Source organism: Pecten maximus, chromosome 9, assembly GCF_902652985.1.
Source record: "Pecten maximus chromosome 9, xPecMax1.1, whole genome shotgun sequence".
NCBI lineage: Eukaryota > Metazoa > Mollusca > Bivalvia > Pectinida > Pectinidae > Pecten > Pecten maximus.
In genome coordinates this window covers 18880805-18897731 of record NC_047023.1, presented here as the reverse complement: position 1 = coordinate 18897731, position 16927 = coordinate 18880805, and the positions used below count along the sequence as shown (strand labels likewise).

The following is a 16927-nucleotide window of genomic DNA, read 5'->3' as shown; positions in this document are numbered from 1 at the left end:
ATTATTTCAATCTAATTTAAGATGTTATGTACATAACCAATGATTTATAATCAAAAGAAACATCGTTTCGTTTTCATTTAGAATAACAATAAAAGTATTAATAACCTTTTTATTACTTGAATGTCTTTAATTATTGTTTGCTTCAAAATAATTGTTTAATGTGCATGAAAGATCATCATCTTAAGATATATTATTCTGTCTATCAGTAGAAGACAAAAAAGGAGATGTGATGACCCTGTCTATACTGTCTGATAAAGTTTTACCTATATACGTATGTACACGTCACTTATTTGCCAGTATAAACATGTATCATATCTATTTTATCATTTGCAAATGTTTATGAATCGCTAACATATGTACTCATAGAACGTGAACGTGTTCGCCGCTTTTGAGTAGATGTATATATGCTGGCGACGTCTTTTCGCAAACCACGCGACAATGTTAACAAATAAACGTCAAACTTCATTTTGCTAACAACATAAACACTAGAAATACGTGATATAATAAAACAATCGTAAAACTGCTGTAATAGATAAAATATTGACATTTAATGTGAATACAACCTTTGAAATAAAGAAACTTTTTTCTTCGGTTCCCATAGGGGTTTAGGTAACTATCAACGGTTTTTGAGAATGGTTGCTTTGCAGGATAACATTGACCCCAAAATAATTTTGATCACAAAGGGTCAATGTTTGTATCTGCCGTGTTCAGTGCAGGTAATTTTGAAAGAAAGCGTTGTAAATATTTAGTTAAGTTTATGATATTAAAAATGTAATAGGACGGTCAGTAAATAAAATCGTTTACACAATTTACTTCGTGTCACATTTTATTTACGATATAATCAACTTCACAAAATAAAATGTTAATCCTTAAGTATACATTTCACTGGGCTAGTAATTAACTGTCCTTTTGTAATTAACGTCGTATTTCCGACTGCTTCGGGTTTCCCATTTTTTCTGCTGAAAATGTTGGGACTGGATCGTTATCTGTTGGAGCGAGCAGACACGGTGATGTGGTCTTCGTCTTGTAGTCTTTCCTCATTACTATTGTTTTTTAAACTCCCAGAAACAGAAAAAGCTAAACATTTTACATAACGGCATATGGACCAACTTTTCTTCTATCCGCGCGTCCTGATACAACACACCAACGCTTAATGAAGGCATAATGCCTAAATCAGCTGATTTCTGTTCGGTTGTTACCGACGCCCGAGGTCTGCAAACTCGCAACTCGAAACATTTAAAGATATTTTTTGTTATGCTTCCATCAGGCTCTTCATTTTAAAATATAATCGGAGAAAAGTTATCCTTGTCTGACCGGAGGATATGGCTGGTACATATCCCGGTTTGATATTATTGATTGTCTAACCGTTGGCAGATCCATCGGTTACACAACCAAGAATATTAACCCTCGGGTTGGAGAGATCTCTGTCATATCCCCAAGATCAAGATAGATAATACGAATCTCCAACGACTGATATATATCTATAAAAGCAATTTTTGTTATAGTGTCCATATCCTTACTTGATATCTACAAAGGATAAGCGTCATTTTTTATCTGAGGAAATACATCGAGCAGCCGGTAATCGGTCCAGGAAGAGGACAATTACATGAAGTGACTGTAAAATGAAATTTGTCCAGTACAAAGTGTTCATCTTAAACTTCCTTGTCGTAGTGTCTGCTTATTATGGAAAGCTGTATGGGACCCCTGCGCCTGTTGAAGATTTTGCCGTTAAAGTTTTTATCCGTTAAAGATTTTTACCGTGTGATATTTACCTGTTAAAGATTTTTACCGTGTGATATGTACCGTTGACGATTTTTGCCGTGACCATTACAACAAAGGGAAATGATGACACGTATAATCTCATGAACTCATAAACTGATTTAATGTTATGCTAGATTCATAGTTACCTAAATCAAAGAAGCGTGTTTGATAAATCACTTTTGATATTATTATCAGATACCTATAACAGGGAGTTAAAAACATGCAGGTCTATTATTTTGTGTTCTTATCTATTTAATTAATACAAGGTTATCGCGCATGCGCATTAAACGTACCTTCTGCGTGAACTGAATCTTCAACGGTAAATCTGACAAGGCAAAAATCTTAAACGGTAAAATCTGACACGGCAAAAATCTTCAACGGCAAATCATACACGGCATATAATCAACGGAACGCCAATCTTCATTTTTCGTGCAAGTGTCATTATTTCTAAGTAAAATCTCTTGAATGAAGTCGAGGGTCCCATACGGCTTGCCATAGGTTATGGAGAAACAGATGATAGTGATACATTTAGAGAGCCCTGACATTGTACTACTGCGGTAAATAAAGGAAAAAACAACAATAAAATAATTCACGACTCAGTAGTCTAATCACCGAGATTGGATCAAGTTCTATATGTTCTGAAGCAGGAGAATTCAAAACTGAACTGTATTTCGAGCTCAAGATATGTTAGTCTAGAGAAAATATACATGAAGGAATGATGTGGCATCGAGACTGTTGAACAATGGAGATGTATACTTCAGATTCTCCAGCAGGAAGGTGTTTACCGCTTTTTCCGGAAATGCCGTTCAAGTCCAAGTCAAATCAAATAAAAACACTACCTCAAATTCAGAACTAGGTATAGTTACAACGAAACTACAGGGTACTTTATTATGTTGCAGTATTTACAATATGGAGTTAAGAATCTGACCGATCATGTTTGTGACCTTGACACTAACCATCAACCTTCATCGAAAAGCATCTCTTGACATATCTATTCTACCATGTTTACGTCAATCAAACAGCGACATGACAACATTAGTTTGTGGGAAGAATGTGTGCTACTATGAAGAAGGGGAAGACTACAGTTGGAAATCTATAATAGTTTCTCTTTATTCAATGTAAAATGAAGATTTGGATTCATTGTAAACGGTTTATGCAAAGATAATTTTAGCGTATTTCATTTCAATTTAGTGGGTTATATACCATTTGTTTAAGTTCACCGTCAGTTTGTCAGAAAGTTAAAAAGAGAGATTCTACAAAATCTCCAAATCAAGTAAAAAAAGGAAACTTTACATGTTTTATGAAAAATGCGAAACAAATTATATCAACTTATGTTAATTACGTGTGTTGACCCGGTTGGAGACATGCCATATGGGTTTTAGTGTGGGAGGAACCTTGAGTATCCGAAGAAAACCCTTTTCAAGTCTGGTCGGGGAATTGAACTGTGGCCACTTAGGTGAAAGGTAAATGTGCTATCACTGTGCCACACGACCAGCCAAGTTCTCGGCTATCAGTCCTGATAAGCTTTTTAATGAGTTCACTTTAAATGAGAGGCAATGTCAACCTGAATTTGACGAGGGCAGTAGATATGCATAATGAAATTATCATCGATGACAGAATAGTTCCCTATACATCTATTACACCGTTAGTAATTTCTATAACAGATTGTTATTTCCCGTAGACCGGAAATATGTAATTGCGTCACGTTTTTTCCTTATGCGGAAAAGGTTAGAAACAAACATAACATGAAAGTTTGTGGCTACACATTCACTCACCAACAACACCAGTTTGTAACTACACGTACAACCACAAACCACAACCGTTTGTAACTACACGTACACACACAAACCACAACCGTTTGTAACTACACGTACAACCACAAACCACAACTGTTTGTAACTACACGTACACACACAAACTACACCAGTTTATAACTATACGTACACACACAAACCACAACCGTTTGTAACTACACGTACACATACAAACCACAACCGTTTGTAACTACACGTACACACACAAACCACAACCGTTTGTAACTACACGTACACACACAAACCACAACCGTTTGTAATTACACGTACATGTACACACAAACCACAACCGTTTGTAACTACACGTACACACACAAACCACAACCGTTTGTAACTACACGTACACACACAAACCACAACCGTTTCTAACTACACGTACACATACAGACTACACCAGTTTATAACCATCCGTACACACAAACTACATCAGTTTACAACTACACGTACACACACAAACTACACCAGTTTATAACTACACGTACACAAACCACAACCGTTTGTAACTACACGTACACACACAAATCACAACCGTTTGTAACTACACGTACACACACAAACCGCAACCGTTTGTAACTACACGTACACACACAAACTACACCAGTTTATAACTACACGTACACACACAAACCACAACCGTTTGAAACTACACGTACACACACAAAATCCACCAGTTTATAACTACACGTACACAAACAAACCACAACCGTTTGTAACTACACGTACACACACAAACCACAACCGTTTGTAACTACACGTACACACACAAACCACAACCGTTTGTAACTACACGTACACACACAGACTACACCATTTTATAACTACACGTACACACACAAACCACAACCATTTGTAACTACACGTACCTGTACACACAAACCACAACCGTTTGTAACTACACGTACACACACAAACCACAACCGTTTGTAACTACACGTACACACACAAACCTAAACCGTTTGTAACTACACGTACACACACAGACTACACCATTTTATAACTACACGTACACACACAAACCACAACCATTTGTAACTACACGTACCTGTACACACAAACCACAACCGTTTGTAACTACACGTACACACACAAACCACAACCGTTTGTAACTACACGTACACACACAAACCTCAACCGTTTGTAACTACACGTACACACACAAACTACATCAGTTTATAACTACACGTACACAAACCACAACCGTTTGTACCTACACGTACAAACACAAACCACAACCGTTTGTAACTACACGTACACACACAAACTACACCAGTTTATAACTACACGTACACACACAAACCACAACCGTTTGTAACTACACGTACACACACAAACTACACCAGTTTATAACTACACGTACACACACAAACTACAGCCGCTTGTAACTACACGTACACACACAAACCTTAACCGCTTGTAACTACACGTACATACACAAACCTTAACCGTTTGTAACTACACGTACACACACAAAACTTAACCGTTTGTAACTACACGTACACACACAAACCACAACCGTTTGTAACTACACGTACACACACAAACTACACCAATTTATAACTACACGTGCACACACAAACCACAACCGTTTGTAACTACACGTACACACACAAACTACACCAGTTTATAACTACACGTACACACACAAATCACATCAGTTTGTAACTACACGTACACACACAAACTACATCAGTGTTAATACACGTAAGCACACAAACTACATCAGTGTTACTACACATACACACAAATCATATCAGTTTGTAACTACACTTACACACACAAACTACACCGGTATGTAATTACAGATACATATACAAAACGCATGACTGATGTGTAAACACTTCACAAACAAACATGCCGATTAGGAATCACACTCACAAAGCGGGATATACGACCAACACGGAAGATGACTGAATTTTTTTTACATTTATGGCGGAAATATTTTCTAATATCTATAACAACACACTACATAATGCTCGACACGTTTCCTATTTTAGTAAAGATTATGTATACGTTAAGAGTGTTCTCATGATCTTAGAGACCTAGCATTCTACTCACGTTTGTTTTTACTCATTCAATGTGTATCCGTCTATCAAAGACAACGCCATAGATCAGGGGACACAGGTATGGTGTATTAATTATTTACTGGTTTTACTTGCTGTTAACTTCTTGTGATAATCCTTTTGATGTATATCACCGTGACTAAATAGTGAGGACGACAATATTGAATAAAATCAAAAATAGATTTCAATGTTGTTTTGTTGAAAAACAACTTAATAATAAGTTATGCATCCTTATTCATATTATTTGATCTAACTGTGGTGTAACGGTATTTTGTATGGTAGCATATTAACCTTTGCGGCAATAACTTTCCTAAGAACATTTTAAGAACATCTTGAACAGTTACACATGTAATTGTCAATAGGATTTTGAAGACGGTCCGAGGGGTACATGTCCTTGAATCACCTGAGATTATATAGTGAGCAAGAGGTGCAATACATTCTCAATCAACTTTAGATGTATTAATGAAAATCAGAATAAGATTGATATGATATATCATATGATAATGATGGACATAGACTGTTGGCCTTTATATTCCTATCTTAATCACTACTAATTTAATATGAAAAAATACCATCAAGTAGGGCGCCACAGCATTCCGATTACGCTGTAAATTTTCATTTCTCTGATGGCATACTCCATTTTTACTCTGTAACTGTTCAAAATGTCGACACTGCCTGATGTTTCTTTGCAAAATCTGTTGTATGTTTGGTGATGTAAATGGATAAACATTTGGAAAGATTTTTTCTACAAATATCGCACAATTATCCGGAAAATCCAAATCCATGTTTGGTAATTTTCTTTTTTAAAAAGTCGAAATTTGCACATCATTTTGGTGACCAGGAACCCAATCCTAGCAAATCATTTTTCTCAATTTTGGAAAAGAAGGAGTCACTGGTTTCATTGATGATGAAATATCAAAAAGCCTTCAGTATTTATAACGAAAAATGCCCCAAAATTAAAAGTCTTTGGTATCTAAGAAGCGTCTGAAAGCAATTAAAATATGTACTTAAACATATTTTGTGTGTTGGGATTTATTAATTTAGTTTTCATGACCCAACATTGATCATTTGTGTTGTACGGACACAAATATTTAAATTTCAATTGAAGATAAAACATATTCTTCGATTCAGCATTTTGAGATGACCCCTCAAACAGTCGAAGTCGGTCTCGGAGTTCGCGTCTGAGGCTATGTTAGAAATATATATTGTGATGTCACGAGTACATGTACATGCAACGCGCCTGACAAAAAAAATTAGTTCATGGAAATAAACATTAATTTCAACACTTTGATGAAAACATTACTCCATCGATTGTTGAAAGTCACAATGATATTTTTTCTAGTCCTGTATGGAGAATACCGCCATTATTACTTCCACTGGACCCTATATATTCATTTCGATAGATCGTTTAATTAATCAACATTACCCAGGAACTTAAAATTTACTGATCAACTAGCACCGTTTTTATTCTAGTGTTGATATCAATCTTGTATATTGTTTTAAAGTGGTATTAGATGCACGAATAATCTTCCCAGTGTACGGAAATTCGATAACATGGACGAGGTAAGCAAGACAGAAACTACACTTTATATAATGATGACAATCATGTATCGGCAGCAAGGTATGTGTTTAGATTGTATATCATCTATAGACTGACATTAGTTCAAAGTCAGTGTGCATCAGGAAATCGGTGCACATCTTATAGTTCTTATGGTCTTCAATGGACATTGATGCAACAATATTATACAAAAATATATATGTAGAAGTGTATTGTAGGAAAGTACATGAATGTAAATATATCATGTATTGAGAGAATATTTTCTGAAGTACATGTAGATATATTTGTCAGCATTTTCTGTTATAGATGTATTTTGAATTGTGAGAATTTTTCTGTGGTGGATATTTTTTTTTATATTGTGAACATTATTTCGGTGGTAGAAATATTTCCTATTGTAGATATATTTGGTGTTGTGAGATTTGTTTCTGTTGTAGATATTTTATTTATTTTGAGTATTCTTGCGACAGATATAATTTGTTTTTAGAGAATTTTCCTGTGGAAGATATATTTTGTGTTGTGAACATTTTTCTATTATAGATATATTTTGTGTTGTGAAATTTTTTTCTATTATAGATATATTTTGTGTTGTGAACATCTTTTCTATTATAGATGGATTTTGTGTTGTGAACATTTTTTCTATTATAGATATATTTTGTATAGTGATACTTTTTCTATGGTAGATATATTTTGTATCGTGATAATTTTTCTGTGGTAGATATGGATTTTTTTTTGTAATTTCTTATGTACTAAACATATTTTCTGCTCGTATATTTTAATTTTAAAGATCAGCTCTATGAAGGAAAAGATTACCAACATATTTGAAACCAACGGCAAAGTGTTACAAGTTCTTCAAAAATGGTAAGTCACACGTTGTACCTGTGAATCTTGACTATGTAACCAAGTAAACAATACTACTTTTGCTTAACATATGTCAAATGGCGAGGATTGTTATGAAACATGTTCTTCATGTTCGTTCGCATATATTCAGATAGCATGGATTATTATCGGAAAGTGTTGAAATCTTTCAAACTTTTGTTAAGAGATAGGCATTTTCTCTCTCTCTTTCTCTCTCTCTCTCTCTAAAAAAACCGGGAAAACTCATCTGAAAACGATATTTCTATACATTCAACTTTGACATGTCAATAAAATTTTACTACATGTTTTGCAGTGAAGCCATTAACAATTCTGATGAAGCACATGGACGTCGGATACATGGTTTGGCATTTTTACTCTCGTTTTGTTAGTTACACATAATTGATACTATTAGTTGTTTCATGGCAAAAATACATTTAATAAAATACTGTCTAAATACAGTTTATGTCTTTATATCTAGCTTTTACATTTGCTATTGCTGCTTTTGGCTTTTTATTATGGTAAGAGATACAACGCTATCATAGTTCCCTTTAGAGAAAAGTATTTAATGTATTTATATACTGTTACAAATACACGCAAATTATTCAGGCTTGATTGATGAATCAAGATTGTTTTAAAGTCAATTTTACTTTATTTTCTAAAATTCATATATTTTTTTTAATCTTGAAGACTTAAAGGATTCCCTCCAACGACTGAGGAAACGTACTCAGGAAAGACACAATAAGTTTCAGGAATTAGAAGAGATGACCCGTGATCTTGGACTTAAGCTAGAACGTGCAGCTACAATAATGAGGACATACAAAGACGTTGTAAACCGAGATCGCCGTCAATCGGAGGATCTAGATATTAAAGTGGATGGAAGGGAGTCAGACCTGCAGCCTATTGTTGGAAGTTCTAATAGTCCTCTCCGACGGGACAAAAACATGACAAAGTCTGTCAACGTTACTCCCAAGTATAAAGAACAAATGACATTATCAGAGCCTTACATAAGTCATAAGAGTATAGACGAGCACAGGCGTAAACAGATGGTAACATTTACCGACGATTCCGATAAACACTTTGCAGATCGTCAGCAGTCTTCCCAGATCTGGAAAGATGGATTGTTTAGTAGCAATGAAAACGTGGAGGACAGTACCAGTCATGTATTGCAGTCCGCAGCGGAAATACCCGTAAATAACTCCGATTTGAAACAAAAATTGACGAAAAATGCAGACGATTATTATGAAAATAAATCTGAGATGAGCAAACGTAGGAATAAACAAAAAGCAAATGTCAATAAAAATGAAAACTGCGCCGTAGGTAATGACGTAGAGGTCGTCCCTAGTAATATCACCGATGGCACGAAAGATGAAGATATGATGAAACAAGAAGTAAGTCTCCATGGTCTAGCAAAGAGTCCAGGAACAGCCATTTCCAGGTACTGTATCACAGTCATTATAAAGACTTAATTTCATATCGTCTGTCTGGCTCGGGGATCATAAAACAATATTTTACATCTCAGTTTGTGCCTAGCCAACTACTTTTGGTTTCAGTTTTTATGATGTTGTGTGATAGGCAAAGTCTTAATTTGAAAAAAAAGAAGTTTTGACTTGATATTATATTGTGAGATCAGAGTGTTGGTATTCTATCGAGATTATGACATACCGTTATGATAATGGGCTATTAGACTCTTTCATATGTGTGTATGCAGGATAGGGATATTCAACCCGAGGGGAAACAAATGTGGTGAAACCCGAGACTTGCCCTATCCCTTTGCTACATGTACACATAATGACGGAAACTTTTTCTCTCAAATCACTACCAAATTTCGGGCAAAAATGTCTCTCACCCATCCATTATCTTCATTTTTGAAATTTCTTTCTTTAACGTTTTTACCAACATGACTTAAGATACTCTGAAAGATTATACTCAATTTTGGCAAACAGTAAGTTAGTACACTTTCATTCCTTTTATGGTTCAGTGATGAACTTTTGATAATTCGCCGATGAACTTTTGACGTGACCTTGATCAAATTGTCAACATCCAAGAAAAAGAAGTTCTACAATACCATGAAAATTCAATTAAGAAATAATTTTTACATTTCATTTTTTTACATATAATTTGATTTGCACTTCGATATATTTGATTATTTTACGGAACACACCGTACATTTCATTGTCTATTTACATTTTCTATAAAATACTACGTCACTGCATGACGTAACGATTGTCATAGGAATTCCAGTTGTGGGATTAATGTCGATCTCGATTACCATGTTTCGTGGGTGGTAATATTCACTGCGATTTTGGCAACTTCATGTCTGAACCAGTGGTCAGTGACTCGATACGAGCATTCAATCATTTCAGCAAGATAGGCTTATATGTGCTAATCGGTTTACTTCATGGAATGACGAAGGCAGGTCCGTCGATAACTACAATCATTGGAAGGCTGGGATGACTGTTAGTTGTTCTGGTTGTTCTACACATACATATACTTTGTGTTACAATCAAAACAAATATCTTAACCGAATGGTTGTTAATTTAACACATTTACACACTAGAGTAAGTCTAAGTACACCTACTAAGTAGAGTAAACAAAATTTCAAGTCCCTGTGCTGACATAGGCTGAACCATTTCATCGGTGATGTGGTTGTTTTTTTTTACTTATTTATAGCTTTAATTCAACATTCCTATCATTGTTCGGTGACAATCTATTTACAGTAGTCAAGTACAGTAGCGTAGTGATATTTTCGATCAGATAAAAAAATGTCTTATCGTTTTACCGTGGCGCTCTATCGGCTTATTGCTGGTATGATACAATATCTATCGAATACATGTGTTTTTCTAAAGTTAAGTTCACCTTTTAAACCCGACACCGACGGTGAAACTGTAAACACAAGCAGACGACGTTGCAAGAGTTGTCCACTTGAACGTAAATTACTCATTGCGCATGAAATGCTATGTAAGATAGATTTTTTCTTACATAGCTCTTGCGTTTACAAACTCTATTCAACATGGCGAGATATGAGAGAAATTACTTTATTCTGTTCACCACACGTTGTTTTTTTGTACTTCTAGCGTTTGAGTGTTATTGTTTTTCAACACATTGTTTCTTTCTCTGATATATAAAATTTGCACGTATTGAAGCGATTTAGTGTAGTTTTTGTCATATTAACGAAATATTTATTGTCATTCATAGGAGTTTAACTAGGCCTGCGTTGAAGGAAAAATATGAACATGCAATCGAACAACCAGACCATATGCAACAAAAAGAACAACAACGTAAGTATGTTCTTTGTTTTATTGATACCTAACGTGTCTTAATAGTTACAAATGTTTTCAAATGTTTCAAAATATGGGTAATATGGGTGATATTTGTCACATATTGTAATATATCGTGATTAAGCACTTTCGCTACTTTTGAATAAAGATCTGTATCTAAATTAATCTTTATTTGTTATGTTTGGTTAGTTGGCATAAACCGACCCCTGTACATTCATTATGTATTTAAATCGTAGCAATGGACACGATGCTGCAAGACAAAATAGATGTGACGACTGCTATCAAGGAGATGGCTGACAGAGCTAAAACAGAATTACTAAAAGGTAATTGAACATAGCATAGAGTTTATTTTGCATGAGGTTTATGTTTTCCGTTTTTTCATAGTTAATGGAATGCACGGATCATTTATCTAGTATTGTTTCCTCCTACTATTATGTTAATTAAAAAGTTGTGAACAAATGTATAAATTCCGACACTATAACTGAATAAGAATCTGAAAGCTATCAAAATAAATAACAAATTTACTTAAACACCTTTCCATATTTTTATTTCGAAACTTTTTTTTTCTTTATTTCTATCGTGGTAATGAACTATAGCATTAAACATTCTGATGTACTTCAATATGTTTAAACATGACAATACTAATGCATAATCACCGCATTAATACTAGAACAATTGTTTACAAATGTATCATATTAACAAAGTAATGATAGTTTTCTAATGATGATTACTGTAAATTAAGAACGAAAGTTACATACAAAATACAGAGGAGGAATATGATAGAATTTCTTCAGGACACATATGATTATTCCACTTTAAATCTTAAAAGATAAAAAGAAAATCTCAACATTTTACCTATGGTTTTGTATGAAATATGCAACAGTCTATTCTTGTCCTTACGGATCATAGTTACTCTTTTTCTGAGATGTAGCATATCAACACAGAATGTATCTAATACATCAACTGTATTTTATAGAAATAAAATCAACTTATATTGTAGGAGAAGAAGAGAAGCTGCCAAGAGGAGATGGTCCCGACACAGTTTTGTGTTTAGACACTTCCGGTAGTATGAAAGGCGTGGCATTCCGTGAAATGATTTCACTAGCAACCAAGTTTGTTGATGGTATGTGAAAACAACCCATGTATTTACCTGACGAAAACATCCAAAATTTCAGTTGGTCTGTGGATCTAATCATTACATTAAAAAAAATCAAGGAACAAACATTGATCCTTATTGAGTATTTTAATCACTTTGTAATCACTTGTTCATTAGGCATTCAACGAGTATCTCAACAGACAGACATAAAGGAGAACATTGCGGTGTCAACGTTCGGAAAGAAACCTGGGGTACCTATTCACCTGACCAACCAATATAATAAAGTGACGGAAGTTTTGAGTGAGTATATAAAGAATAATATATATCATAATTCATGTTAGAATCGAAATGTATATTGTTATAGAATCGAAGACATATATTAGGAATCATTCTGGCAAGACATTTAGACATAGATTAAATAAAAACATCAAAAGTGTATCGTAGTATGTTTTTTAAAACCTTGAACACCAGCTGAAGCCAAGGCTGTCTGTGATAAAACCATTTTTCTCCGTTTGTTTTGAAGAAAAGATTTACGGTGCATTCGATTTCTGTGACGATTGATTACACTTATGGAATTTATATAGAAAACATTCCTGTTTGCATGTGGGTACTGCCCATGCATTATGTTAACCCTTTTTGAAACAAATAACGAAAGAGTTATAATCTGACGTACGTATCATTAAGCCCATCTCATTGTTGTATTCTCTTGACAGGGACACTTAAGCCGGAGGGGCAAAGTCCTATGCTCGAGGGAATATACATGGCACTAGCAGCAAGCAAAGGAAATAGTAAGATTTTCTTTATTTTATCACATGTATTCATTAGTTTGAAGTTGTTTGATGATGTCTCATATGTGCTTTTTTACCTGAAGATGTCAACATATTCATCCTAATGTATTATTCAAATTCATTTAAAATACAGAAAACCTTTATTAATCGTGACCCATCATTTGGCATATCGACTCCACAGATGGGCTTGGTTTCTGATTTCTAGAGACACTTTTACTATTAACATTGTTTTATAGTTTAACACTTATCTTAGCTCGGTTTGTGATACCATAATAACAAACAAGTCTTAACACACAGCTGTATAATAAACGGGATTATTCAAAATTGATATATTTTCTTTCGTTATCTGAAAGATGGACTTAAATAGGCGTAGCCTGATGTCCAATCCTTTAGACATATATTGAAAGTAATTCAAATTGTGTCGAAATTCCAAATTAAAAATAAAATAAAAATATTGAAATTGATATTTGCAAGAAACGGAAAATGTAATTTTGTCATTTCATACAGGTTTCTTTATAAAACTCGCTGCTTACCATTCCTTAAATATATTTTGTTTAACTTCGGTGAAAAAGTGTAACTTCTTATTTTTATAATTAGGTGTTTCCAAAAGTATGTTAACTTCTCTTTGGCTGATACTGATATATTGGCTGATATAAGGAATCGTTGTATTGAAAATACAATGGTTTTATTTTCTGAAATATTGGTTGTTGTGTATTTGTTTATCATGGTACCCCAAACAAATCTATGTTTGTAATGATCTTGTCCAGAATACCTCAACTACACGGGATTTTGATTTAATTATACACAGGGTCACCTAAGGATTAACCTGATCAATGAACAAGAACATGCTAAACTATATACTGAAGTATTTGAGGGATTTATGACCCCTGCTTTCCTGTACATATGGTCATCTATTGGGATATAAAAAAAACTTATCACGTAGCGCATGACTCCTCCTTGTCTGTATATCAAATCTCAAAGATGGAACATTATATAACTTAATGTCATGGTGAAAATCTACTTATTCGTACATATTGTATCTTTAATTGGACCAGTCTGGCACTGATCTGTGATATGTGATCCTCATTTGGTTAAAAAATAATGTTTTTCATCCTCAAAACTCAAATGTATTTCGCTACATTGTAATAGTACATTCTTTTTAACAGCTTCTATATGCACTAAATCTCCTTTCACATACTGTTTATTGATACGGTGTTGTACTAAAGCAATGTAAGGTCTTGTGATATAACTTTTATAGTGACTTTCACACAAGACACTCTACACCTATCGTAGATATATTGATGTACGTTATTGCTTTGAAATAAAACCGATGCTCAAGCAGTATATAAATCCTCTCTATAAACTCGTATTAAAGAAATAGACGTTTAATTGCTTGCTCTATCTGGTAACTTTCGAAACATAAAGAAATGTTTAAATATATGTCATTGTAATGATCCTGTTAGCTGCAGGTAGACAAAACCCCACGGGTATAAATGGAATCATTTTTGGTGCGAGGATCATATTAATATCGGATGGTAAAGTGACACCCGACCAATGGCGTCTCAACGAAGACATGATCGACCTAGATGATATAGAGGCAACAGACTTGGTGAGTTGTGTCATTGAAGATAGAGGCAACAAACTTGGTGAGTTGTGTCGTTGAAGATAGAGGCAACAACTTGGTGAGTTGTGTCGTTGAAGATAGAGGCAACAGACTTGGTGAGTTGTGTCGTTGAAGATAGAGGCACCAAACTTGGTGAGTTGTGGCGTTGAAGATACAGGCAACAAACTTGATAAGTTGTGTCGTTGAAGAGCTATCTAATGTATGCTTACTTGAAACGACCACTTTTGAGCACTTTAGTCTCCCTACTGACATAGGTTCGCACAAAGGATGCTTATCACTCTTCATCACTCTCTAAACATCCGTCAAACAGAACATTCGCCACTACATCTTGTTAATATTAATAGCTTAATACCATATGTAAACTTTCTTATCATGGTGCATCCAACCGAGACATACATATGTCACCTTGAATAACCGTTATCTGTTTTTCGGCGATATTTGCTTAAACATATGATTTATACCATGTTAGTGTCAAGACACTGAGTTTGAGAGGTAAATTATGAAGACTTGGCCTAGACGTTGGTCCGAAAAAAATGTGTTTTCTATTTTCAGGTTAATTCCAATATGATAGCCGCGATCAATTTACTTCGGTCTTACGGGAATACCCTTTATTTAGTTCCGGTTGGAGATTACACGGAAGTGAGTTGCTGTATTAGATACAACACTTGTGACTTGTCTGCGAGTATATTCTCATTAACACTCTGACAATTTTCCTTTTTATTCAATTTAGATTTTCTCTCACTAAGATTACATAATTTTTGTTTTGTAGAAAACATAAATTTCGACATGTCTTCTTTTTGACCTAGGGACCACTGCAACGAATCGCAAGTCTATCTGGTGGAGAAGTCATCAAGAATCGCGAACTTGATAGACTGATACAACACGCACAATTTCATGTAAGTCATGGCGTATGAATACTGCTTCCTTTTATAAGTCTTTTGTGTGCTCATTTGCAAAGCCACACAGGTCCGGCGATCAGCTGTTTTTGACGGATTTAAACTGTGGTAAGGATTAATTGTTTACAGAGTTTTAGTGTAGCCCTTCTTGTAATGCTTTTATTTTTGAAAGTTGAAGGAATGCCTATGTATAACGCTAATTATTTGTGTGACTTAAATTGTTCGCTGCTTCAATTATTGATTCCTTTGAAAAAACTACATGCCTAGATAAACATTTTGCTACATTTCATGAGTAGGTTTGTGCGTATTTGTGAATATAACTTCGTCTTTAAAATTCCAGAGTTTTTTCCCATGTAGATTACCCTTATGAGACCAACTAACCAATTGTTTCCCATAGACTTTAGTGTTAAAGTTTTGGAGTATGTCATTGAATTCATATATTCAATATGGCCATTATAATAATTAAATAAGTATTTATATAATAATCCGAATTTTTATGTTAATGACGGTAGCGACTAAACAACAACTGTTCTGAATACATATTGACAAAATTATATGATCTGACCACTGATTACAATATTTTTATTAAGACCTTTTTTATTTCTTCCATTTCATTTCATTTCAAGTGTTGATTTAGATTTCCCAATAAATTCTCGGGAAATGAATTTTATGACGTAACCGGAAGTCCACATGCTATTAGAACGTGACCCGGAAAACATGCATGACGATAATAAAAACAGAAGATCATTGACATTATACAGGATTATTTTCGCATTTTTTGAGACACCAATGTGCTAAAATACAACGGCAGGTAACACTGATTTTGTTCAGGGAACAACCAACCAATTGAAAAAATATATTTTTGAAACAGCCCCTGTGTATAGAACGTTGAGCCAAGGATAAAATGTCTGGCAGCCACTGATTGGCCAGTATGTTATGAAGTGAGAAAATAGATATGTAGCCTGATAGGTAACTATCAATAAGAAATGTTGATATAAATTTCTTAAGTCCGATTGTTTTTTTTCCCAAAAGTTCACGTAATAATAGTAAACAGGTAAACATTTAAGATTTTTGAGAATTTTTACTGCGAAATTCACCTATTTTCAAAATGGCTACCCTGGAGAAAATTTGAGCTGAAGGACCCAACTTTTTTTTTTATTAGGTGTTATATCAGACCCTAAACTTTTGTTATAAAAA

General features: G+C 34.3%; 1 protein-coding gene across 1 annotated transcript in view; it reads left to right on the top strand.

The window, feature by feature from the left end:
* Positions 1-7189: 7189 nt before the first annotated feature.
* The window catches only part of LOC117333912, a 27231-nt gene continuing 17493 nt past the window's right edge, over positions 7190-16927 (top strand). The window contains exons 1-12 of the mRNA XM_033893329.1: positions 7190-7198; positions 7978-8051; positions 8362-8408; positions 8736-9483; positions 11244-11326; positions 11563-11649; positions 12327-12449; positions 12600-12722; positions 13136-13210; positions 14674-14819; positions 15387-15473; positions 15641-15730. Coding sequence (XP_033749220.1) covers positions 7190-7198; positions 7978-8051; positions 8362-8408; positions 8736-9483; positions 11244-11326; positions 11563-11649; positions 12327-12449; positions 12600-12722; positions 13136-13210; positions 14674-14819; positions 15387-15473; positions 15641-15730 — 1692 coding nt within the window. The remainder of the gene's footprint in view (positions 7199-7977; positions 8052-8361; positions 8409-8735; positions 9484-11243; positions 11327-11562; positions 11650-12326; positions 12450-12599; positions 12723-13135; positions 13211-14673; positions 14820-15386; positions 15474-15640; positions 15731-16927) is intronic.